The sequence below is a fragment of the Oncorhynchus gorbuscha genome, linkage group LG03 (assembly GCF_021184085.1).
Source record: "Oncorhynchus gorbuscha isolate QuinsamMale2020 ecotype Even-year linkage group LG03, OgorEven_v1.0, whole genome shotgun sequence".
Classification (NCBI taxonomy): domain Eukaryota; kingdom Metazoa; phylum Chordata; class Actinopteri; order Salmoniformes; family Salmonidae; genus Oncorhynchus; species Oncorhynchus gorbuscha.
Window position 1 is genome coordinate 36,731,073 of NC_060175.1, and position 27,442 is coordinate 36,758,514.

General features: G+C 41.9%; 1 protein-coding gene across 2 annotated transcripts; it reads right to left on the minus strand.

The window, feature by feature from the left end:
- Positions 1-370: 370 nt before the first annotated feature.
- LOC124031324 (F-actin-capping protein subunit beta isoforms 1 and 2) lies at positions 371-27,442 on the minus strand. 2 transcript variants are annotated; one of them, XM_046342417.1, is made up of 9 exons: positions 27,250-27,442; positions 21,819-21,908; positions 5,042-5,163; positions 4,733-4,846; positions 4,031-4,289; positions 3,771-3,836; positions 2,745-2,821; positions 2,223-2,324; positions 371-1,536 (listed from the first exon to the last, which is right to left on the minus strand). In XM_046342417.1, exons 1-8 carry the CDS (start codon positions 27,250-27,252, stop codon positions 2,231-2,233), a joined length of 825 nt encoding a protein of 274 aa, XP_046198373.1. In that variant the 5' UTR covers positions 27,253-27,442; the 3' UTR covers positions 371-1,536; positions 2,223-2,230. The 2 variants fall into 2 exon arrangements, with proteins under 2 accessions (XP_046198373.1, XP_046198374.1); XM_046342418.1 differs by lacking the exon at positions 2,223-2,324 and having other exon boundaries at positions 27,250-27,440.

The window sequence follows — 27,442 nt, forward strand, 5'->3', positions numbered from 1 at the left end:
CCAGGAATCGAACCCACTATTCCTGTATTGCAATTGCCATGCTCTACCAACCGAGTAACATTTACTGATGTGAGGGAAAATAACACATGCAGTGTGTGGAGCTGAACTTCTGTGCCCAGTGCCCTGATGTCACTTACAATAAGCTGAAGCTGGCCATCGAGGTCACAGCACAGTAACCGAACATTTTTCCATTGGTCATCTCTAGATAACTGGTTTAATTCAATCATAAGCTTTAGTTCGCCCAAGAACAAGTCTAGAGCCCAAGAACAAGTCTAGAGCCCAAGAACAAGTCTAGAGCAAAAAGTTTCAACCTTGTGAGTGATAGAGACATGATGCAGAAAAGAAGCAAAAGTTTAAATATTACAATAAATAGTTTTTTACTGTTTTTATTGTTGCTGGAGGCTCTAATAAAATATGAATCATTAGCTTTACAAAATAAAAACAAAATACAACAAAAAAGATTCCCCCCCAAAACGGAAACGGTCAAAAGCTTCCGTCAAGACGCAAAAAGACAAAACTGTGACCCCCAACATAGACCAGGTGAAAGGGAGAAAGAGAGACCAAGAGAGAGACCGAGGTATCCAAAACGTCACGTTATACACAGTGTAAGAGGGGGACTTAATGACATGGGTATACACAGTGAACCTAACAGTCCCTCCCCATGTTTTAGAGGTCTACAGCTCCATCCCGTGATCCAATGCGTTCAGACTCACAACGCATGCGGGTAAGAGTGGGACGAAGGTCAAACCATAGACCAATCCTTACAATACATCATATCTAGGGCCACCCTCTCCCATTGGTTTGCCATTACATCACCCAGAAAAATGACAGTTATATTTCAAGAAAGGTGGTGGCACAGACACTTTGATATAATGGGTACAAGAAAGAAAACATTGGTGGAAATGAATGACGATTTGTTAGCCCAGCCAAGCCTAGCTACAGTACAGTCTATCTGATTCTGTCCCCTAACCAGAGGATAGGAGAGAAGCTGATGTCACTCATTCAAAACAGACTCAGCTGTGACAGAGCTGTAGGGATTATAAACATTGCGGTAAAACTGTAAGATTATCATTAACCTTAAGAATACTATCATAATATTCATAACATGAGAGAGACAGAGACCGAGAGACAGAGAGAGAGACAGAGAGAGAGTGACAGAGAGACAGAGAGAGAGTGACAGAGAGACAGAGAGAGAGAGTGACAGAGAGAGTGACAGAGAGAGAGTGACAGGGTGGGTGAATGGCTTGATAGCGAATGAGATGCCTCAAAACAATGCGTGAAAATAAACAAAAAAAGCTTAACATTCTTTTTTGTTTTTTCCCCACGAATGAACAAGAGTGCAGCACTGAAACAAGCTTGGAAGGAGAGACGTACAAACAGAAAAAAGATGGTTGAGTAAGGTGGAGATACTGCGCGGGGAACAGAGAGAGAGAAAAATAATAGCATCTCTAGCTTTGCTGTTTGCGTTTAAGCGCCTCCATCAGGTCGTTCTTCAGAGCCTCCTGCTTCGACTTGTCAGCCAGGGTCTGAACACTCCTGTTAGGGAAGAGGGAGTGAGACAGATTAAATATACACTAGATTCCAAAATCAACCTGTAACACCGATTCCCCTAAGCACTCCTGTAGATATGTTTGATAAATAAATAAAAACCTAAGCAATATGATAAAAGTTTCACTCAGCCTCACAGAAGCTAAGGTGAAGCAAGTACCATAAAACATTACAATAGTTTCAGATATCCAGGAGTGCCAAGGGAATTGGGGCCTATTTGGAACTCAACAATTAATAGATGCAGTAAAAGTGAATTTGTGAGAAAGCAAATAAGATGGGTAGATAGAGGGAAAAATAGGTAGAGATATAGAGCAAATTCATTTTTAAACAAGTTGTGAGGATATCACATGGTCTCCAACTCTCTCACACTGTAGAGAGAAGATGGCTGGGTTAATACACTCCAGACACTTCCTGTCTAGGTGCAATCAACATTAAATGTTTAGTCAGGTAAGTTAATCATCTAGGACTCTTCCTCATGCAGTTGGTTGTCTCAAACTGCATGTTGGCATGGTTGGCTTAGCTGCAACAAACACTCCTTGAGAAACAATGTCAGCGCGTTGCAACTTTCTGGGAAACCACTCAATCACACAAACACCATGCCACACATACAAGCGCACACACACATTCCTCCAATGCCACAGACACAAAGCCTGTTGTCCCATGCCAGACGATACCTCTGGCCCTAGTCAATGAAGATCTGGCGCTGGGTGAGGACCTGAGACAGCTCCTTCTGGAGCTGCCGGTACTTTTGGTTATCAGGCAGAGAGTCAATAGATCTGGACCACAGTGGAGAGGAGAGGGAGAGGAGAAAAGGAGAAGAGGGACAGGCAGACAGACAAATGAGGGATGAGTGGGCATAGAGAAGAGATAGGACAGGGGAAGGATTAGGGAAATGGAAGCAAATAAACAAGGTTGAAAAATGTAGAACTGAAAAACAGACAATGACATGGGAGGCAGATAACACAATATGGCAGAGTCAAATAAGGGGAAATCAACAGATGAGCTGAAGTAGCCAAGGTTAAAACAGGCGTGTGGCTGACAGAGGCCAAACTAGAAATGCAGTAGGAGACTGCAGGAGCCCATTAGTACCCGTCTTCGACGTGGATGTCGGGTGTGCTGAGACTTGGAGCATCTGCAGCAGAATATAGTGACTTTATATCAATGTGACAAGTTTGTGGGTTTCCGCACTCACGTACCTTAAACCATTGACAATGTCCTTGGTCTTCCCAAAGTAGATCTCGTTGAGAGTGGACCGAATCTTATTCTCCATATCCTGAGGTTAGAAAAAGGAATTTCCATAACACTCATCTTGTGATAAACATATCAATAGATAGCATAAACTTTCTGAAGGCACTCCTTGACCTATTGCACATTTTGTTGTAACAGCCCGGACACAGTGAAAACATGTTTTTAGGATTTGTTGCTAAATTATACAGTTACACACACACACACACACCTTAGCTGAAATAATGCTAAAGTAACCCCATGTAAACCAAGTAAAACAGTGATATAAATTTCCCACACATTGAAAATGAAATGCAGATATCTAATTGACATAAGTATTCACACCCTTGATGGAGATTCCAGCTGTCATCATGGATATGTCTGTATCAGGGTTGCACATCTGGATGTGGGGATTTTCTCCTATTGTTCCTTGTAGATTTTCTCAAGCTCTTTAAATTAGATGGAATTTAAGTCTGGACTTTGTTTGGGCCACTCAAGGACTTTCACATTCTTGTTCTGAAGCCATTTCAGTATTGCTTTGACGGCCCTTACCAGTCTCCCAGTCCCTGCCACTGAAAAGCATCCCCATAGCATGATGCTGCTACCACCATGATTCATGGTAGAGTTCCTTTGACTTCATAGTAAAGTTTCTGCTCTGACACGCACTGTGAACTGTGGGACCTAATATAGACAGGTGTTTCTTTCCAACTCATGTTCAAACAATTGAATTGGTTATAGGTGGACTCCAATTAAATTGGTTATAGGTGGACTCCAATTAAATTGGTTATAGGTGGACTCCAATTAAATTGGTTATAGGTGGACTCCAATTAAATTGAAGTGACATCTCAAAGATGATCAAAAGAAATTGAGCTCAATTTGGGGTGTCATAGCAAAAGGGTGTGAACACTTGTGTAAATGATACTTCTGTATTTCATTTTCTATACATTATGTCAGTGTGTGCATAACGGCATGCATATAGTAGGTGTAGTTCTACCCACCTCCACCAGGCGGCCGATGTTGGCAATATGTGGGGAAGACTCTCCAACTGTCTCGTCTTTCTCCATCTGGAAGAAGAGAGAGATGAGGGTATTGTACAGTCCAACAGTGGAAATATGTTGCAACAAGTAAACCAAGAGACAGATTACAAAACAAGACAGATTAAGAGAGCATGTACACACACACACACACACACACACACAAAACCAACCCCCCCACCCCACCCACATCCTCTCACACACACACAGTTGTATGCAAGTACCTGTCTTGTCAGACTGCCACCCAGGTTCATGGTTCCAGACCCGGTCTTGGTCGTCTGGAGCCACAGCATAACGGTGGAGGTGAGTTTGTAGTGAGCGGTCCGTCCGCTGGACTTCTCCTGCACCTCCACCACATGGATGGAGTCCCAGCAGCCTTTGATCTTCTTGGAGCCGTCTCCAGCCTTCTTGATGAGGATGACCCCAGCAAAGCCATGATCCAAGTCCCACAGATACACAGATGACACACCACCCTCAAAGTACCTGACAACACATTACATTTTTAAAAATGTAACCTTTATTTAACTAGGCAAGTCAGTTAAGAACAAATTCTTATTTACAATTACGGTCTACGAACAGTGGGTTAACTGCCTTGTTCAGGGGCAGAACGACAGATTTTTACCTTGTCAAGCTCGGGGATTCGATCTAGCAAATCTCTCGGTTACTGGCCCAACGCTCTAACCTCTAGGCTACCTGTCACCCCCTAGGAGGGCATGGATATTTATGATAAGACTGTCATTGGTGGCATTACCAGGTTATTTGTTTTCGTCATAGACATGGCATAGCCAATGAGAATTGAGGATCCAAACGACCCACTTTATAATAACGGTATCAATGGTATTACTGTGGTGTAACGATACTCTAAAGTGTCAATAATGAGTCCGTCTGTTCCTCTCACATACTGACTTGGTCATACTGGTACTCACAGGTCTCTATATTGGTCAAAGGCGTTGTTGGCTTCAACCTCTAGTTTGCGCAGGCGGGCAGATGGCATGGCCCCATCGTCGATGGGAGGCTCATACTTATTACTCCATGGGGATCTGAGAAACAAGAACGAGCAAGAGAAAACCCCATATCAATCCTTTGTGACCAAACCAAACGGGTGTGTGGTCAAATGTTCATGCATGACAAACAAATCATTGTAATGACATTCATTTATACCAGGCTGGTTTGAGGAGATGTGGGAAGGGAAGTAAGATAGAGATAAACGAGGAGCTGCAGGTTGTCAGTCCTACCTGTAGGAGTCACCGTCTCTGTTGTAGTCACAGAGCAGGTAGTCTTTGCCCACCACCTTGTCCCGGGCGATCTTCAGAGGCTGGTCCACAGAGGAGAGTAGGTCCTCACACAGACTGGGCACCTGGACACAGACAGAGAAAGTTCCCGCAACATTTTCCAACAACACACTTGATACTATTCGACAAGCTCACACAAGCACACTTTCATTGACAAACTTACACGCAGACCGTCTCGCAAACTTACAGTGCCGTCAGAAAGTATTCACACCACTTGACCTTTTCAAGCCAGCATTTCAAATGGTTTAAATTGAAATTGTCTCACTGGCCTACACGGAATATCCCATAATGTCAAAGTGGAATTATTTTACAAAATGTTGAAAAATTCTGAAAAGGTTTGAGTCAACACAAATCCTCTTGTCCGGGACAAGTAAAACAAATTGACGGACAAGAAGAATATAGATTTAATAAATTCACAATATCAAACAATTACTCCAATCAGAATTGGATCAGAGCAGCAAACATCGGAATATTCAAATCTATTTTTAATGTACATAAATAAAAAAAGCCTACATGTCAAAGTGTAGGTGAAATGCATATTGGCTACAGCCTCGTGTCCAAACCAAGGCTGACATGAAGGACCAGAACATTTTGCCAAACTTTAAAAAGAACCATACTTGACAAATACACAGAGTATATCAAACATTAGGAACACCTTCCTATTATTGAGTTGCACCCCCCTTTGCCTTCAGAACATCCTCAATTCGTCAGGACATGGACTCCACAGGGATGCTGGTCCATGTTGACTCCAATGCTTCCCACAGTTGTGTCAAGTTGGCTGGATGTCCTTTGGGTGGTGGACCATTCTTGATTCACACAGGAAACCAGCAGCGTTGCAGTTCTTTTAAAAAACGGTGCACTTGGCACCAACTACCATACCCCGTTCAAAAGGCACTTCAATCTTTTGTCTTGCCCATTCACCCTCTGAATGGCACACATACACAATCCATGTCTCAAATCCTTCTTTTACCAGTCTCCTCCACACATCTACACTGATTGAAGTGGATTTAACAAGTGACAATGAAAACGATTACATGCACACAATAATACAATAATTGTTTATAGTATAATAGATTGTTTAAAACAGTTATATGCTTTGTTTAAAACAGTTATATGCTTTGCAACAAGAACAATTTCCCTAATACTTTTTACATGGACATCTGAAATCAGGCTACCTGATGGGACTTTTGATCAACACAGAAAATGGCCATTCAAAATAAACATTCACGACAGTGACCATGTTATTTTTGGTTTAGCCTATTTGATTCGGAGTTTAGACAAAGTGTGTATGTGAAAACAATTTCTAAGATGCATACTTTGCTTTTCTCGAGCTCACTTCACACTAGAGGGAGGCTTGCGCTACTGGTGCTGGCACATGCGCAGATCAAAGACACAGCTTGACCGCCAAATTAAGCTGTTTACATGTCCTAATAATTCAAAAGATTGCTTAAAACGGCTGGTTTTCTGAGCAACGTATGCATATTTCGATTTTGACCTTTCGCCAATTAAGAGTAAGGTGTTTACATGACCATTTCAATACGCCGCCTCCTGCCATAAGTTTAATATCGAATTAGTGTGCATGTAAACATAGTCAATAAAACGACCATGCCTTCACCTGGATAATCTCATTGAAAGATCAGGTGTTAATGTTTTGTATACTCGGGTGTACAATTAATGCCCGAGAGGGTGTGGTATATGGCTAATATACCACGGCTAAGGGCTGTTCTTACGCATGACGCAACGTGGAGTGCCTGGATACAGCCCTTAGCTATGGTATAATGGCCATTTACCACAAACCTCAGGTCCCCTTTGCTATTATAAACTGGTTACCAACGTAATTAGAGCAGTAGAAATCAAATGTTTTGTCATACCCGATCACGGCTTTCAGATATACAGATTTCAGCCAATCAGCATTCAGGGCTTGAACCACCCAGTTTATCGGGCTCTCGAGTGGCGCAGCGGTCCAAGGCACTGCATCTCAGTGCTAGAGGCATCACTACAGTGCCTGGTTCGATTCCAGGCCAGATTGGGAGTCCCATAGGGCGGCGCACAATTGGCCCAGCATTGTCCGGGTTTGGTTGGAATAGGCCGAAATTGCTCTTAACTTAGTTCAATTAAAATATATACACTACCGTTCAAAAGTTTGGGGTCACTTAGAAATGTCCTTGATTGAAAGAAAAGCACATTTACAGTGCAGACATTGTTAATGTTGTAAATGACTATTGTAGCTGGAAACTGCAAATTTTAATGTAGTATCTACATAGGCGTACAGAGGTCCATTATCAAAAACCATCACTCCTCTGTTCCAATGGAACGTTGCATTAGCTAATCCAAGTTTATCATTTTAAAAGGGTAATTGCTCATTAGAAAACCTTTTTGCTATTATGTTTGCACAGCTGAAAACTGCTGATTAAAGAAGCAATAAAACGGTCCTTCTTTAGACTAGTTGAGTATCTGGCGCATCAGCATTTGTGGGTTTGATTACAGGATCAAAATGGCCAGAAACAAAGAACTTTCTTCTGAAACTCGTCAGTCTATTCTTGTTCTGAGAAATAAAGACTATTCCATGCGAGAAATTGCCAAGAAACTGAAGATCTCGTACAACACTGTGTACTACTCCCTTCACAGAACAGTGCAGACTGGCCCTGAACAGAATAGAAAGAGGAGTGGGAGACCCCGGTGCACAACTGAGCAAGAGGACAAGTACATTAGTATGTCTAGTTTGAGAAACAAGACACCTCACAAGTACTCAACTGGCAGCTAAATTAAATAGTACCCGCAAAGTGATCCCAAACTTTTGAATGGTAGTGTATATACAGTACAGGTCAAAGGTTTTAGAACACCTACTCATTCAAGGGGTTTTCTTTATTTGGACTATTTTCTACATTGTAGAATAATAGTGAAGACAGCAACATTTTTGAAATGACATGGAATCATGTAGTAACCAAAATATTTGAGATTTTTCAAAGAGTCACCCTTTGCCTTGACAGTGTTGAAATTGGCTAAACTTTGATCATTGAGATAGGAAATGAAAGAGACTGGGTTATGTCCGAAGTGAATGGTTCTATGAAGAAAATCAATGGACATCTGTGGATTAGATGAAGGAATGTGTTGAGGTCAGGAGGTGAGGACAGATTCTCTTATGGGAGTAATAAAAGGTTTGTTATCCTGTTACCCTCTTTATTAGCTTCATGTAGAGCCATAACATGTAAGGATTGGAGGAGTGTTTAAACTTGGTTAAAGCTTCTCTAATGTCCGCGAGTTATTTACTCTGAAAAATAAGAACCTAACAACGGCTTTGCACACTCTTGGCATTCTCTCAACCAGCTTCACGAGATATTGAAATGCATTCCAGGTGACTTAGGGTCAGTTTGTTATATCTGGGGTACTTCTCCTGTCCTATTCGGTGTCCTGTGTGAATTTAAGTGTGCTCTCTCTAATTCTCTTTCTCTCTCTCGGAGGGCCTGAGCCCTAGGACCATGCCTCAGGATTACCTGACATGATGACTCCCTGCTGTCCCCAGTCCACCTGGCCGTGCTGCTGCTCCAGTTTCAACTGTTCTGCCTTATTATTATTAGACCATGCTGGTCATTTATGAACATTTGAACATCTTGGCCATGTTCTGTTATAATCTCCACCCGGCACAGCCAGAAGAGGACTGGCCACCCCATATAGCCTGGTTCCTCTCTAGGTTTCTTCCTAGGTTTTGGCCTTTCTAGGGAGTTTTTCCTAGCCACCGTGCTTCTACACCTGCATTGCTTGCTGTTTGGGGTTTTAGGCTGGGTTTCTGTACAGCACTTTGAGATATCAGCTGATGTACGAAGGGCTATATAAATAAATTTGATTTGAATTAAGAGGCGTGCCTTAAAAGTTAATTTGTAGAATTGCTTTCCTTCTTAATCCGTTTGAGCCAATCAGTTGTGTTGTCACAAGTATACAGAAGATTTGGTAAAAGACCAAGTCCGTATTATGGCAAGAGCAGCTCAAATATCAGGCCGTCATTGTTGAATTGCTGCAAATAAATCACTACTAAAAGATCACCAATAAGAAGAGACTTGCTTGGGCCAAGAAGCACGAGCAATGGACATTAGACCGATGGAAATTTGTTCTTTTGTCTAGAGTGCAAATTGGTTATTTTGGGTTCCAACCGACATTTCTTTGTGAGACGCGGTGTGTGAATGGATGATCTCTGCATGTGTATTTCCCACCGTAAAGCATGGAGGTGGTGTTGTTATGGTGCTTTGCTGGTGACACCAATTTATTTAGAATTCAAGGCACACTTAACCAGGGTGGCTACCACAGCATTCTGCATATACACAGAATCAGCTACCACAGATAAAAAAAATCCCAAAACAGTTGGGATGGCGTATTTACTAGGCAAGTCAGTTATGAACAAATTTTTATTTTCAATTACGGCCTAGGAACAGTGGGTTCACTGCCTTGTTCAGGAGCAGAACAACATATTTTTACTTTGTCAGCTCAGGGATTCGATCTTGCAACCTTCCGGTTACTAGTCCAACCACTACCTGCCTCCCCATTATTATTAGTGGGTTGGAAGGTAGCCTAGCGGTTAGTGGGACTATCATTTGTTTTTCCAACAGGACAATGACCAAAACACCTCCAGGCAGTGTAAGGGCTATTTGACCAAGACGGAGAGTGATGGAGTGCTGCATCAGATTACCTGGCCTCCACAATCCCAACTTCAAACAAATTGAGATGGTTTGGGATGCGTTGGACCGCAGAGTTTAGGAAAAGCAGCTAGCAAGTGTTCAGCATATGTGGGAAGTCGTTCAAGACGGTTGGAAAAGCATTCCAGGTGAAACGGGTTGTGAAAATCTCAAGTGCGTGCAAAGCTGTCATCAACGCAAAGGGTGGAAGAATCTCAAATATATCTTGATTTGCTTAACACTTTTTTGTTTACTACATGATTCCATATGTGTTTTCATAGTTTAAGTCTTCACTATTATTCTACAAATGTAGAAAACAGTAAAAATAAAAACCCTTGAATGAGTAGGTGTTCCAAAAAAACTTTACTGGTAGAGAGAGCGAGCGAGGTAGAGCGAGGGAGGTAGAGCGAGGGAGGTAGAGCGAGGGAGGTAGAGCGAGGGAGGTAGAGCGAGGGAGGTAGAGCGAGGGAGGTAGAGCGTGCGACGTAACTTGAGAGCATGTATACACACGCTATTTTGGCAATATCACCCAGCTCTAGGTGTGTGTGTGTGTATGGTGTAGACATTGTCCCACGTCAGATTGAGGTCTGCAATGATCACTCGCATAAACACATATAGCTAAAAAGCAGTCCGGCTACAATATGCTGTTTTAATATTTGTAAATGTTAAGGTGACATCGTCCACTGAACCCCCTTTCATCCTCAAAAGTTCATTTGTACAACATTTGCTAGCGCCTGCTCGCTGAACCAGTCTCAAAAAGTTGAGGATGCTAACGCCAGTTCACACACATTCAATGCTGAATAGTCCCACTAGCTAGCTAGCATAGTGAAGTTATAGCTAATGCATAAAGGAGTAATCATGAAATACCTGTTCTGCTGTGATTCGTGCGCCGAGTCCTATTGCACAGCTGACTGCTCTCTGTAATATTTGGCCAACAAGATAATGTTATAAAGTAGTGAGGCACAGTGGCAGCTCTCAGAGTCAGATACGGGGGCGGCAGGTAGCCTAGGGGTTAGAGCGTTGGGCCAGTAATCAAGTTTGCTGGAGCGAATCCCTGAGCTGACAAAGTTTTTTTTTTAAATACCTGTCGTTCTGCCCCTGAACAAGGAAATGAACCCTCTGTTTATAAATAAGAATTAGTTAACTGACTTGCCTAGTTAAATTTAAAAAAAGGTTAAATTACTTATTTTTTTTTAAACATGCAGATTTCTGAGGACAGCCCCGTACAACTTCAACAAGCTGGCAAACTGGCTATGGCCATTCCAACAAGCTTGGAATAGGGTGCTAGCTGGAGCATAGTTTGCCGTAGTAGCCAGTGCAACATAGCTACCGAGAGCACAGAGATTTTCAGAAGATGAGTTCCTCTTCCGATGCAAGACAATGGGGGGGACAAATAAGTTATCTTTGGCAAGAGCTGGGTAGACTGCAGCGGTTGAGAGAGGGCATAGTGTGCGTGAGAAAAAGATGACAAGGAGACAAGAGAAAGCTGGCATATGATGTCCCTGAATGAGGGGGAAGATGAGGTTAAGCCAATTTTCCCTCATTCCATGTCTACTTGCTAAGTGGGAGAGAAGGTGACACGGAAATGAGAGGGGGAGAGAATATGATAAGAATTTGAATATGACAGTCTCAGGGGATAAAGGGGTACAAATGACGACTCAGTGACATGGACCCCCCCCGCCTCCCTTTAGAACACACAGAGACAATGCCTGCTCTGTTCCACGGACACAACCTGGCAACCACCAGACACACAGAAACAGAGGGGGGACAGAAGGCAGGCAGAAGTGGGAAACTGTGGTAGAAAATTAGAATCAAGGAGGAAAGAGAATGGTTGAGGCGACAGAACAGTATAGTGGGGGAAAGGATGACACTAGAGGAGGTGAGCTCAGGTGATTCCCAACCGTAAGGAGTGAGTGTAAGGAGAGGGAGGGGCTAAATGGGCTCATGTAGAGTGATTGACAGCATTACTAATGAGCACTAACAACCAGATACAGAGGAGCAGGCTGAGGCGGTCAAGGAGAGTGCTGGTGCCCCGGGGAGTGAGTTGTCAAAAAGGAGAAGAAAGGAAGAGGAGCAGACGAGGGTCTGAAGGGATATGATCCCCCCAAAAATGTGGAGAACAATCACTAGAGAACGTGTGGTTTGATTTCTGTCTGATTCAGCTTAACCTGTCAGATGTTTTTGCACTACGCGAGATTTCAAGCACAGTCCTGGCCGTTAGTAGGTAGTCTAGAAGTGTACTGTAAGTCTGTATAAATTAGCAGAGTTCCTGTAGCTCAGTTGGTAGAGCATGGCGCCAGGGTAGTGGGTTCGATTCCCGGGACCACCCATACGTAGAATGTATGCACACATGACTGTAAGTCGCTTTGGATAAAAGCGTCTGCTAAATGGCATATATATATATATAACTCCATAATGTAAATTAATGGAGATGAGTGTGTGGACTGTATCTCCGACTTCGACGAGTCGCTGTCAGTCGATAGTCCTGAAAATGTTAATTGCTACATCCATTTTTGAACTTAAACGATTTGTTATATACACCCAATGAATCTTGAAGAATATAAGTTATACATACCTCATGAGTTTAGTTTAACTTTCATACCCTATCAGAGCTCAAGATAATCTTGCAATGTTTGTAAACAATATGAATGCAAACAAACACTGTATAGCCTAAAAACATGGTTAAATTCATTTTAAATGGCATGGATAGTAAATTCTTGCATCCATAGCTCTGCTATGAATTTAGAATGGTTCCATTCACCGAAAGACTGCTGGATCGAATCCCCGAGCTGTCGTTATGCCCCTAAGCAAGGCAGTTAACCCACTGTTCCCCGGGCGCCAAAGATGTGGATGTCGATTAAGGTAGGCCTCCGTACCCCTCTGATTCAGGAAGACACATTTCAGTTGTACGACCGACTAGGTATTCCCCTTGCCCTTTCTCCAGGCCAGCTCCTCAGCTTTTTACCGAAACAGAAGAAAAATCGGGGAAGGTGCTTTGTTACAGTTTTAATTTAAATAAATTCTAGCTTTAAAACCTTCACTGTGCACCCGTTTGTCCTCTGTAGCTATGTGCTTTTCTTTGTTTGCTGAAATCCCCTATCAGATAACATGTTAACCAAATACAACCACAGACAGTCGATACAAGGGAACAGAGACTCAATGTAGTCGAAGGTACACTCCGCCTAAGGTCGTTGCAACCCAACACCCCCGAGATATACATCATGGAGTTCAGAAATCCAGCTGTGTGTAAGCTTAATAACTATGACAATTCAATCAGTATTGATTGATACGAGCTTCCACATAACAAAACATGTAAATATGTTAAGTATTCATCTACACCAGTGGTTACCAAATTTATAGTCCCGTAGTTACAATTTCAGTGAGGCTCTCTTGTTCTAATATCGGTAAGTGGACTGGAGGCAGGACATGGAAGTAATTTTTCCAACAATTGTTTGCAGACAGATTATTTCACTGTATCACAATTCCAGTGGGTCAGAAGTTTACATACATACACAAGTTGTGCTTTTAAACAGCTTGGAAAATTCCAGAAAATGTCATGGCTTTAGAAGCTTGTCAGGCTAATTGACATAATTTGAGTCAATTGGAGGTGTACCTGTATTTCAAGGCCTACCTTCAAACTCAGTGCCTCTTTGCTTGACATCATGGGAAAATCAAAAGAAACCAGCCAAGACCTCAGGAAAAAATGAATTAATTGTAGACCTCCACAAGTCTGGTTCATCCTTGGGAGCAATTTCCAAACGCCTGAAAGTACCACATTCATCTATACAAATAATAGTATGCAAGTATAAACACCATGGGACCACGCAGCAGTCATACGCTCAGGAAGAAGACGCGTTCTGTCTCCTAGAGATGAACGTACTTTGGTGCGAAAGTGCAAATCAATTCCAGAACAACAGCAAAGGACCTTGTGAAGATGCTGGAGGAAAGGGGTGCAAAAGTAGCCACAGTAAAACGATTCCTATATCGACATCACCTGGAAGAAAATACAACCGTTTGACCATAATGACCATTGTTATGTTTGGAGGAAAAGGGGGAGGCTGGCAAGCCGAAGAACACCATCCCAACCATGAAGCACGGAGGTGGCAGCATCATGCTGTGGGGGTGCTTTGCTGCAGGAGGGACTGATGCACTTCACAAAATAGATGGCATCACAAGGAAGGAACATTATGTGGATATACTGAAGCAACATCAAGACATCAGTCAGGAAGTTCAAGCTTGGTCGCAAATGGGTCTTCCAAATGGACAATAACCCCAAGCATACTTCCAAAGTTGTGCAAACTGGCTTAAGGACAAAGTCAAGGTATTGAGTGGCCATCACAAAGCCCTAACCTCAATCCTATAGAAGAATGTGTGGGCAGAACTGAAAAAGCGTGTGCGAGCAAGGAGGCCTACAAACCTGACCTCAGTTACCAGCTCGGTCAGGAGGACTGGGCCAAAATTCACCCAACTTATTGTGGGAAGCTTGTGGAAGGCTACCCAAAACATTTGACCCAAGTTAAACAATTTAAAGGCAATGCTACCAAATACTAATTGAGCGCATGTAAACTTCTGACCCACTGGTAATGTGATGAAAAAAATCAAAGCTGAAATAAAATCTCTCCACTATTATTCTGAAATTTCACATTCTTGAAATAAAGCGGTGACCCCAACTGACCTAAAACAGGGTATTGTTACTAGGATTAAATGTCAGGAATTGAGAAAAACTGATTTTAAATGTATTTGGCTAAGGTGCATGTAAACTTCAACTGTAAGTCCTTCACAATAGTATTGGGTTTGCCTGTCCAAGCCACTCGGTAGCTCACCATATATGACGCTTCTATCCCCTTCTTATTAAATGGTATCGGTTTCTTTTATACATGTCTTAGTACTCGAAAGTCATCTTAAATCTCACCCCAAAAAACCTCCTGTGGCTTATTTTTCAAATTGCCATGTTTTGTTTCTAAAATGTCTGCACAAAAGTGAAGGTTTCATCAAGTTGTGAGATGTGTAAATGTGCAAAAGTACTATGAACACACTGTGGCTGAGGAAAGGCACTACTCCCAATACAAGTGAACCCCAAATCAAAATGTAGTTCATCATATTTGCGCTTCTTGGACGGTCCAACGTTGGTCCTGTCTGTTCGGTGCCTTCCTGGGTAAGGATGCAGTAGCTCTTTGGCTGCATCAGATTCACAACTGTCAGTGTCCATGCTAGCTGGGCTAACAACAAAATATAGATTTACTGATGCTAGCATTGGATGTGCTCGTGGAAGCAGAACAACTGGTGTCCGTCAGGTGCAGGTGTAGTACTGCTGGTAGTAGCAGTACAGCTGTTATGTGTCTGAGCGTGAGCCATACTTAAAAAAAAAAACATTTATCAATTTTTTGATCAAACGGAATGAGCAGCAGCTACATTTGGCTACATACAGACCATTAATTGAAGTCCCGTGAAAGAGTAACGGTTAATGTGATTGGATGTTAATTTGACAGTGTTTTTTCGCTGAACACTAGATACATTTATTTTTGTCAATGAAATGAGGCTACTCAGGCAAGAAAAAAAAATGTATAGCCCCCTTGTAAAATATAAAAAGGACTGTTTTAAAAATGTGAAAAACATTAAAACAATTATATTTAAAAATGTGAATTACATTTTTATTTGGTGTACCCGACGGCATTGGGCATAACCCTTCTCCTTTGCCAAGATAATCCATCCACCATGTCAAGAAGCTGATTAAACAGCATATTCATTACACAGGGGTACCTTGTGTTGGGGATAATAAAAGGCCACTAAAATGTGCAGTTGTAACAATGCCACAGATGTCTCAAGTTGAGGGAGCATGCAATTGGCATGCTGACTGCTGGAATGTCCATCAGAGCTGTTGCCATAGAATTTAATGTTAATTTCTCTACCATAAGCCACCTCTGTCCTTTCAGAGAATTTGGCAGTACACCCATCTGGCTTCAGAACTGCAGACGTTGTTAACGTTGTGAACAGAGTGCCCCATGGCAGCGGTGGGGTTATGATATGGGCAGGCATAAGCTACGGACAACAAACACATTTTCATTTCATTGATGGCAATTTGAATGCACGGAGATACCATGACGAGATCCTGAGGCACATTGTCGTGCCAGTCATCCGCTGCCATCACCCCATGTTTCAGCATGGGGTGATGGCAGAGGCCGCCTGATTAATCGGAATAGACGATTAATTAAGGCCGATTTCAAGTTTTTATAATCTGAAATCTGTATTTTTGGACACCAATTAGGCCGTTTTAATTTATATATTTTTTACACCTTTATTTAACTAGGCAAGTCAATTAAGAACACATTCTTATTTTCAATGACGGCCTAGGAACGGTGGGTTAACTGCCTAATTCAGGGGAAGAACGATTTTTACCTTGTTATTCAATATTGCAACCTTACAGTTAACTAGTCCAACGCTCTTACCACCTGCCTCTCATTGCAGTCCACGAGGAGCCTGCCTGTTACGTGAATGCAGTAAGAAGTCAAGGTAAGTTTCTAGCATTAAACTCATCTTATAAAAAACAATCATAATCACTAGTGTAGTTAACATGGTTGATGATATTACTAGTTTATCTAGCGTGTCCTGCGTTGCATATAATCGATGCGGTGCGCATTCGCAAAAAAGGACTGTCGTTGCTCCAACGTGTACCTAACCATAAACATCAATGCCTTTCTTAAAATCAATATACAAGTATATATTTTTTTAACCTGCATATGTAGTTAATATTGCCTGCTAACATGAATTTATTTTAACTAGGTCAATTGTGTCACTTCTCTTGCAACAGAATCAGGGTATATGCAGCAGTTTGGGCCGCCTCCTCGTTGCGAACTGTGTGAAGACTATTTCTTCCTAACAAAGACAGCCAATTTCGCCAAACGGGGGATGATGTTACAAAAGCGCATTTACGAAAAGAAAGCACAATCGTTGCACGACTGTACCTAACCTTAAACACCAATGCCTTTCTTAAAATCAATACACAGAAGTATACATTTTTAAACCTTAGCTAAAAGAAATCCAGGTTAGCAGGCAATATTAACCAGGTGAAATTGTGTCACTTCTCTTGTGTTCATTGCACGCAGAGTGAACTGCCTCCTACTCTGTCCCAGATGCTAATATATGCATATTATTATTGGATAGAAATCATTCAAACAGTTTTAGAAACTTCAGAGTGTTGTCTGTGAGTATGATATTACTTATATGGCAGGCGAAAACCTGAGAAAAATCCAACCAGGAAGTGGGAAATCTGAGATTTGTAGTTTTTCAAAGCTTGGCCTACCGAATACACAGTGTCTGGAGTCAAGTTGCACTTCCTAAGGCTTCCACTAGATGTCAACCGTCTTTAGAAACTTGTTTCAGGCTTCTGCTATAAAGGAGGGGCTCATGAGACCTGTTTGAGTCAGTGGACTGGCAGAGTGTCTCAGGCTCAAGACGCACGCTCCCGACAGAGTTACCTCTCGTTCCAGTGCTTTTCTTCAGACATAGGAATTCTCCGGTTGGAACATTATTGATGGTTTATGTTAAAAACATCCTAAAGATTGAATCCATACATAGTTTGACCTGTTTCTACGACCTGTAACGGAACGGAGTTGTCATCTTGACGAAGTGCTCGCACCTCATGAAGATGGATTACTGGGCTGAACACTAACAACAAGTGGCTATTTGGACATAAATTGACTTTATGGAACTAATCAGTCAGTCACATGTATAATCCTGTAATATGATTCTGGCCCACAAAGGCATAAATATATTCTAATGTGGCCCTCCATGGAACATAATTGCCCAGGCCTGGATTAAGGTCCAATGAATTTACGTAAATTAACCAATTCCCTTTAACTCTGTAAAAATGTAAAAATGGTTGCATTTATATTTTTGTTCAGTGTATATTGGGGCGGCAGAGTAGCCTAGTGGTTAGAGCGTTGGACTAGTAACCGAAAGGTTGCAAGTTCGAATCCCCGAGCTGACAAGGTACAAATCTGTTGTTCTGCCCCTGAACAGGCAGTTAACCCACTGTTCCCAGGCCGTCATTGAAAATAAGAATTTGTTCTTAACTGACTTGCCTAGTAAAATAAAAAAATATTGTAATGTAGACAGATTATTTGTTTCTCTGTGGAGCACTCAGATTTACGTGGGTGAGGTCACGAGCAGCAGGCTACTCGTCATGGGGTCCAAACAAGAAAAAGGCAATTATATCACAATTTTGTTTTTTAAATAAGTGTTCATCATATTTTTTACTGCTTGCTTAAGTTACTTGATGCGGAATTGAGTTCCATGTAGTACTGTGAGTTTCGCAGTGTCTTGTGGACAGTGAAGAGACCCCTAGAGGCATGTCTTGTGGGGTATGCAAGGGTGTCAGAGCAGTGAGCTAGTCGTTTGGACAGACAGCGCCGTGCTTTCAACATGTCAATACCTCTCACAAAGACAAGTAGTGACGCAGTCACTCTCTCCTCTACTTTGACCCAGGAGAGATTGACATGCACGTTATTGATGTTCTCTCCTCTACTTTGACCCAGGAGAGATTGACATGCACGTTATTGATGTTAGCTCTCCTCTACTTTGACCCAGGAGAGATTGACATGCACGTTATTGATGTTAGCTCTCCTCTACTTTGACCCAGGAGAGATTGACATGCACGTTATTGATGTTAGCTCTCCTCTACTTTTACCCAGGAGAGATTGACATGCACGTTATTGATGTTCTCTCCTCTACTTTGACCCAGGAGAGATTGACATGCACGTTATTGATGTTGTTAGCTCTCCTCTACTTTGACCCAGGAGAGATTGACATGCACGTTATTGATGTTGTTAGCTCTCCTCTACTTTGACCCAGGAGAGATTGACATGCACGTTATTGATGTTGTTAGCTCTCCTCTACTTTGACCCAGGAGAGATTGACATGCACGTTATTGATGTTAGCTCTCCTCTACTTTTACCCAGGAGAGATTGACATGCACGTTATTGATGTTAGCTCTCCTCTACTTTGACCCAGGAGAGATTGACATGCACGTTATTGATGTTCTCTCCTCTACTTTGACCCAGGAGAGATTGACATGCACGTTATTGATGTTCTCTCCTCTACTTTGACCCAGGAGAGATTGACATGCACGTTATTGATGTTCTCTCCTCTACTTTTACCCAGGAGAGATTGACATGCACGTTATTGATGTTAGCTCTCCTCTACTTTGACCCAGGAGAGATTGACATGCACGTTATTGATGTTCTCTCCTCTACTTTGACCCAGGAGAGATTGACATGCATGTTATTGATGTTCTCTCCTCTACTTTGACCCAGGAGAGATTGACATGCACGTTATTGATGTTCTCTCCTCTACTTTGACCCAGGAGAGATTGACATGCACGTTATTGATGTTAGCTCTCCTCTACTTTTACCCAGGAGAGATTGACATGCACGTTATTGATGTTAGCTCTCCTCTACTTTTACCCAGGAGAGATTGACATGCACGTTATTGATGTTCTCTCCTCTACTTTTACCCAGGAGAGATTGACATGCACGTTATTGATGTTAGCTCTCCTCTACTTTTACCCAGGAGAGATTGACATGCACGTTATTGATGTTCTCTCATCTACTTTTACCCAGGAGAGATTGACATGCACGTTATTGATGTTAGCTCTCCTCTACTTTGACCCAGGAGAGATTGACATGCACGTTATTGATGTTAGCTCTCGACTACTTTGACCCAGGAGAGATTGACATGCACGTTATTGATGTTAGCTCTCCTCTACTTTGACCCAGGAGAGATTGACATGCACGTTATTGATGTTAGCTCTCCTCTACTTTGACCCAGGAGAGATTGACATGCACGTTATTGATGTTAGCTCTCCTCTACTTTGACCCAGGAGAGATTGACATGCACGTTATTGATGTTAGCTCTCCGTGTACATTTAAGGGCCAGCCGTGCTTCTCTGTTCTGGGTCAACTGTAGTTTGCCTGTGTCCCTCCGTGACACTTGACCGGGCAGTAGTCCAGTTGCAATAAAACTAAGGATGAGCGATTTTACGATTGGATCTTCTATCGACGATGTTTAACAGCCATCATTGATGGTGATGACATCAGCAAAAAAGCACAAGCATTTCGCTACACTCGCAGTAACATCTGCTAACCGTGTGTATGTGACAAATAACATTTGATTTGATATTCCTCATTTGCCATACCATAAGTTAAATACATACAGTACCAGTCAAATTGGACACACCTACTCATTCCAGGGTATTTCTTTATATTTACTATTCTCAAAAAAACAAAAAAAACAAATTATATATATATATATATATATATATATATATATTCTTCAAAATAGCCACCCTTTGCCTTGACAGCTTTGCACACTCTTGGCATTCTCACAATCAGCTTCATGAGGTGGAATGCATTTCAATTAACAGGTGTGCCTTGTTAACGGTTAATTTGTGGAATTTATTTCCTTCTTAATGAGTTTGAACAGTCAGTTGTGTTGTGACAAGGTAGGGGTGGTATACGGAAGATAGCACTATATTGGTAAAAGACCAAATCCATATTATGGCAAGAACAGCTCAAATAAGCAAAGAGAAATGACAGTCCATTACTTTAAGATTTGAAGCTCAGTCAATACCAAACTTTAAGAAGTTTCTTCAAGTGCAGTCGCAAAAACCATCAAGCACCATGATAAACTGTCTCTAATGAGGACCGCCACAGGAAAGGAAGACCCAGAATTACCTCTGCTGCCGAGGATAAGTTCATTTGAGTTAGCAGCCTCAAATAGCAGCCCAAATAAATGTTTCAGAGTTCAAGAAACAGACATCTCAACATCAACTGTTCAAAGGGGACTGTGTCAATCAGGGCTTCAAGATCAAATTGCTACAAAGAAACCACTGCTAAAGGACACCAATAATAAGAAGAGACTTGCTTGGGCCAAGAAATTCCATTCTTGTGGGCTGGCTAAGGAGTAGTGTCCCAGAGGTCTTTGGCTTGGTTTGCTGACTAACTCAAAGAGTGCAGTGTATAAAGTCAGCACCTCTGCTGTCTCAGCCCATGACTGTCACCAAGGGAGTACCCCAAGGTTCGATCCTAGGCCCGACTCTTATCAATTTACATGAACAACATAGCTCAGGCAGTAGGAAGCGCTCTCATCCATTTATATGCAGCTGATATAGTCTTATACTCAGCTGGTACCTCCCCAGATATTGTGTTAAACGCTCCAGAACAAAGCTTTCTTAGTGTCCAACAAGCTTTGCCTGCCCTTAACCTTGTTCTGAACACCTCCAAAACAAAGGTCATGTGGTTTGATAAGAAGAATGCCCCTCTCCCCACTGGTGTAACTACTACCTCTGAGTGTTTAGAGCTTGAGGTAGTCACCTCATACAAGTACTTGGGAGTATAGACTTGGTTTCCTCAATCATAATCGCACCTCTCTCACCCCAGCTGCCAAACGAACCCTGATTCAGATGACCATCCTACCTATGCTCGATTACAGGGACATAATTAATAGATCGGGTGCTCTTGTGTGGCTAGATGTTCCTCACCAGATTTGCCACCAATGCTCCTTATACATCACTGCGCTCTATACACCTCTGTAAACTGGTTGTCTATGTACCCATCGCAAGACCCACTGGTTGAAGCATATTTATAAACCCTCTTAGGCCTCACTCCCCCCTGAGATACCTACTGCAGCCCTCATCCTCTACATACAACACCTATTCTGCCAGTCACTTTCTGTTAAAGGTCCCCAAAGCACACACATCCCTGGGTCGCTCCTCTTTTCAGTTCGCTGCAACTACAGACTTGATTATGTTGGAGGCGCTTCCATGAGACAGATCTCTGCTATATCATGGATCAAGAGTTGACGTAAGGCCAAATAAACAGGTTGTTTTTCTAGCAGCAGACTATGATCGATAATGTCAAAAGCTGCACTGAAGTCTAATAAAACAGCTCCCACAATTGTCTAATTATCATTTTTTCCCCGCCAATCATCAGGTCATTTGTAAGTGTTGTACAGTTGAGTGCCGCTCCCTATAAGGTTGTCTTCTGCTGGAGACTCACCAGGTCGATGAGGTCACTGAGATTCTTCTCGATCTGCTGGGGAGGAAGACGCCTCATCAGGTCCAGAGCACAGTCCAGCTGCTGGTCATTCTGAAACACACAAAGAGTCAGCTTTTGATACATTCCAACACAAAATGTATAGTTCTGCAAAAAAAAGTCTAAAAGCAAGTTGCACTTGCCCTTTGTCAATTTTATTTTATAAGAGAAAATGAACTCGATCCTTGCCAAGTTCAACCCTGCAGAAAGAGTCAACAGTTTAAGCAGGTCTTGGAATATAAGAAGTTGACTGTTCACAGTTGATTTTCATGAATTTTTAAAAAGGAGATTAAATTAACTTTAAAGTGTTTTAGTTTAAAATGCATCCCCGTCACAATCTGAATTTAAATCAACCAAAATAGATTGAATTGACCACAGAGCCAAAAAAGTTCCCGGCCTCCCACACAGCCCCAGCAGAATGAGGAGGCAGCCAGTGATGGATGCATGTTACATTCTTACGGTAGATACGACAGAGCCGAGCCAGGCCGTGACTAGGGTATGTAGAGAAAATTTACACCCTGACAACAATAGCCATACACTCACTGCATCCTAAGATTACATAGGTCATGGAACTAGCTGCTCATGGTTTCAGTTACAGCCTTTATCAAAGCAAAACTAAGTGGCATGAGAGAGGAAGTTCAGGATTTGCCCCTAAATAGCCTTGTTGAGCATGTGATAGGCCTATCTAGTACACTAGGAATCTTTCCAACACATGGCAGATTCCTTTAGGGGAGTGTCTAAATCTACAACTGGGCCCTAGCTAAAAACTCAACGCTTTAGACAGGGTCAAATGTGAAAAACATTTTGCAACCATGGTAGTTAGAAGACGGATTGACTGGTTACCATATAAGGCAATGCTGTGGAGCCTCCAGTTATTGATACAGGCCCGTCATTTTATGGCATCTAGAAAGGCCATCATTATTTTAAGTCTATGTAAATTATTTGATTGCTTGAGAGCTCATAAATGAAGACAACAGTTCCCATCAACTGAAAATGTGACTAAACCTATACCAAAAGGATGTGAACGATTCACTCCACTGCCTCTGCTAGAAAACGGAGTACAAACCTTTGTGGAAAGAATTTTAATAACACTTCAAATACTAATTTGTGGAGAATGAGTATCCTTTACAATACTCTGCTCTTACTGGCACAATTACCATAGAACCGACAGTTATGGATGAGACTAAAAATGTAGTTTAAAAGAATGGGCTTGGAAACTCAAACCCTGGCAATTTGACTGGTAATGGGTACACTCACAATTACTGTCTGGTATTGTAATGCAATCATTTCCACGGTAACGTAGACTGTTCATTAAAAATGATGTTAAAAGGTCAAATGTGAACAGCATAGTGGGTAAATTTCCACAACATTGAGAGTTGAAGCGTGAGGCTCAACTTCCTCTGTTTTGGTCCCCTGGCTACCACGCTGTGAACAGCGTGAAACGATCGCATGCACATGCCCAGATACTGTGTGTGAGCGAGGTGTTGCACTCATCTCAATATCTTTTTTTCCAATGCAGTGGAGTTAAATCAACAAATCACAGCATGGATGGGTACACTTCCTGCTTTTACTTCCTGCTTTGCTCCTATGGGTACACTCGCAAAGGCCGCCAGTCCAACCATTATGCCATCATTGACTTTAATGGGGACGTCCATTATATTTATTCTATTTCTATGGCAGCACATGCAGTCAGGAGCGGAGGAGAGAAGAAAATGTGCCTCTTTTTTTATTGTTGTTTTTTTTTTTATGATACCTGCTGTGGGCTCAGGCTTGCCTTTTTGAATACAGGCCCATTTGTGAAGTGTTGTATTACAGACAACTTTGTCAAACAAGCAATTATAAATAAATGTGATTAAACTGAACTTCAGAAAGAAGGATGAATGAATACGGATTGATTCATGGCGTCAGTCCCTCCACAAGCTCTCCTTATGTTCAATTACTGAGGAGATCTAGCAGTGGAACAGAGAGTATTGTTGTTAATAGGGAGAAGCTAAGCTAGCGGACCACCTAGCAGAGACTTCCCTGAAGGTGATCCCTCTCTGAACTATGGTGATCAGGATATCAGCATGCAGGGAAGGACAGGCCAGCCACAACATGAAACCCCTGAGAAATGTACAGGACTGGGATATCTGGAGTAGAGGTCGACCGATTAATCGGCATGGCCAATTAATTAGGGCCATATTCAAGTTTTCATAAGAATCGGTAATCAGCATTTTTGGACACCGATTATATTGTACTCCACGAGGAGACTACGTGGCAGGCTGACCACATGTAAAAGGAACCACCAGCTTTCATATGTTCTCATGTTCTGACCAAGGAACTTAAACGTTAGCTTTTTTACATGGCACATATTGCACTTTTACTTTCTTCTCCAAAACTGTTTTGGTTTAAATAATGCAAAATTGAACATGTTTCATTATTTATTTGAGACTAAACTGATTTTATTTATGCATTATATTAAGTTATAATAAAAAAAGTGTTAATTGAGCATTGTTGTAATTGTCATTTTTTCTATATACATTTTTAATCGGTATCGTCTTTTTTTGGTCCTCCATTAATCGGTATCAGCGTTGAAAAATCATAAATTGGCCAACCTCTAATCTGGAGCAACTGAAGTCAAGTTTATATTCATCCAACTTGAACTTAACGCAGTTCCGACTGTAGTCCTATTCCAATTAAATAAACAAAAGTAACATAATTTTAGTAAGTACTGATAAATAGTTCAGCAACACACTAATCTTAAGAGATGGAAAGACAACAAATTGAGATATAGCCTAGAGCCCTAGAAGTCTAGAAACAACAAACTGAACACCTGTCAAAACACATGGTGGTTCTCATAAACAACATCTGATTCGCAAACAACAACAAAAACACACCAATGCCAATATTCAAATTCACAGGAATACCAGTAATCAACTCAATATCTTTCATTTTATACGCATCAGCAACCACAGCTAATGAAGTCAAGGAAATCCTTAAAGAGTTGCAGTCTGTTTTGGAATGGGTGGCCAGTAATAAACTGGTCCTAAACATCTCTAAAACTAAGAGCATTGTATTTGGTACAAATCATATTCTAAATTCTGGACCTCAGCTGAATCTGGTAATGAATTGTGTGGCTGTTGATCAAGTTTAGGATACGAAATTACTTGGTGTCACCTTAGATTGCAAACTGTCATGGTCAAAACATATAGACTCAAAGGTTGTAAAGACTGAGGTCGGACCGCTGTGGCGTTTTTGACACCACTCCACAAATCAAGTCCCGCAGGCTCTAGTTTTATCTTACCTTGAATATTGTCCAGTCAAGTGCAGCAAAGAAAGACCTCGTTAAGCTGCAGCTGGCCCAAAACAGAGAGGCACATCTTGCTCTTCATTGTAATCAGAGGGCTAATATTAATACTACACATGCCAGTCTCTCTTGGCTAAGAGTTGAGGAAAGACTGACTGCGTCACTTCTTGTTTTTATAAGAAAGAATGTGCAGGAAATTCCAAATTGTTTGCCACCAGGGGTCTTTTCACAGTCCCCAGGTCCAGAACAAATTAATGGAAACGTACAGTATTATACAGAGCCATGAGTGCATGGAACTCCTTTCCATCTTATATAGCACTAGTGCAGAAAACCTGGTTTCAAAAACCAAAATCTCACAGCACAACGCCTCTCCCCCATTTGACCTACTTGTTGTGTGTATGTACTGACATGTATGTGTAACTAATAGATACGTTTTAAAACATTAACATGTGCATGTAAATTGTAAAGTCTTGCCGAATGTCTTTCGTTATACATGTCAGACCCCAGTTAATCTAGATGCCACCATTGGCGTCGGCTAATGGGGATCCTAATAAATCCAAAATCAAATGCCAAGTCATCAGATGAAACCAAGGTAGATACCAGCCAGAGAAGAGCAGCTGGCTATAGGATAATCACACAGACAAAAGCATTCCTTCCCTAAACAAACTTCAGTCTCCTTTCTCCTGAACACAGCCAAGGTTTTCAGATCATGTACTGCATGCCCTTCTCACACTTTTGGGTTGTTTCTAGGCAGATGAATCAGTCTTGTTCAGACGACACCTGCAATCCCTGACACTGTTTACCAATGCCCTAGTCTCAGTGTAAACACTGCCGGACCAACTGCCCAGGGGGCTGAGAAGAGCAGCGAGGATGAACCAACATGATGGATGAGGTCAGCGGGTGGCTGGGGAGACAAGCCATCTGCTCTCCATTATATTGTATTAGACCTTCATTCCAAGTGTGCAACATTCATAAAAGGAGTAGAGTGGAGTTTGAAGTGTGAATGTAGTTAAATTTGTTGGTGACAAGCCAGTCACATTACTTTAAGGGTTTAAAATAATAATAAACAAGTGTGTAATGGTAATGTTTTTTTGCATATCCCAACTCCCCTGCAGGAAGTGGGGTCATGGCTAGGGTCGCCATTGTACAGCATCCCTGGAGTAATTTGAGTTAAGTGCCTTGCTCAAGGGCACAGTGAAATATTTGTTAAAATGTTTAACTTGTCAGCTCTGGTACTTGAACAATCCACCTTTTTTCTACTGGCTCAATGCTCTAACCTCGAGGCTACCTGCTCCATAATATAGGCCTATAGTCAGAAAATAACTGCTACTGTTATTTTTCACTGTTTTATTTCTTTACTTACCTACTGTTCACCTAATACCTTTTTTGCACTATTGGTTAGAGCCTGTAAGTAAGCATTTCACTGTAAGGTCTACTTCAACTGTTGTATTCCGCAAACGTGACAAATAAACTTTGATTTGATTTGAATTGCCATGCACGTGACAATGGTGGTTGAATATATTTTGTCAGGTGCACCATAATATGCCTAACATTGAAAGGATGTTGGTGAATTATTTCATGAAACAATCAGTTACATTATTAAACGTGTTCTACAAAAAGTTTACACTGACAGTAAAAGTCAACAAAAGCTACTTAACACGTCATTCACATTGTTGAAGTCAATGAAAAGTTGAGTTGTGGTTTACACGTCGCCTCAAATCCAAAGGAGGGAAGGGGCGGAGCAGGCCGATTTTAGCGACAGGCAACCCAGCGCTTGTACTATTTTAACCATGGTGTGTGTGTCTGCAAGAAGAGGGGGTAGCGAGAGCGAGACCCCTTTAATCCCCGAACTAGTTTCTCAATCCAAAACATCCTGTAACTTTATTCTGCGCGCGGAACATCAAGCTGGCTAGTTAGTTAACAATGAAAATCGGAGTAACATTCATAGCTAGGTCGTTTAGCTAATTGTGGGTAGATCATTTATATGCCTCTGTCGAAACGTAACACAGCACTTCCTATAAAAGGACAGATGGCATGCTAGCTGGCTAATATCCCTTAGCAGCCCCACCAAAAACGACCCATTCCTCCAGCTCGTCTCCGCGGCCTTACCATGTCTGCGGCGCTCAGTGACGATCTCGGAGAGGAAATATGCTTTACACGTACGCTTTATTGTGCTTGCACAACTTGTTCTTCTATACTGTTGTTGTTTTTATCCCCACCATGTAAATTATGTTTCTTTCGCCTCCCTCACGGAACCCAGCCCTGTCAGCGAATTAACTTCCTCAACCGGGTACAGGAAGGG

What these genes read in the sequence shown, in the direction of transcription:
- LOC124031324 (XM_046342417.1), bottom strand. An exon ending in GTGGCAGTCTGACAAGACAG is followed by an intron (nt 3,837 to 4,030) that starts GTACTTGCATAC and finishes CTCTTCTTCCAG; the next exon opens with ATGGAGAAAGACGAGACAGT. An exon ending in ACATCGGCCGCCTGGTGGAG is followed by an intron (nt 2,822 to 3,770) that starts GTGGGTAGAACT and finishes TTCTAACCTCAG; the next exon opens with GATATGGAGAATAAGATTCG.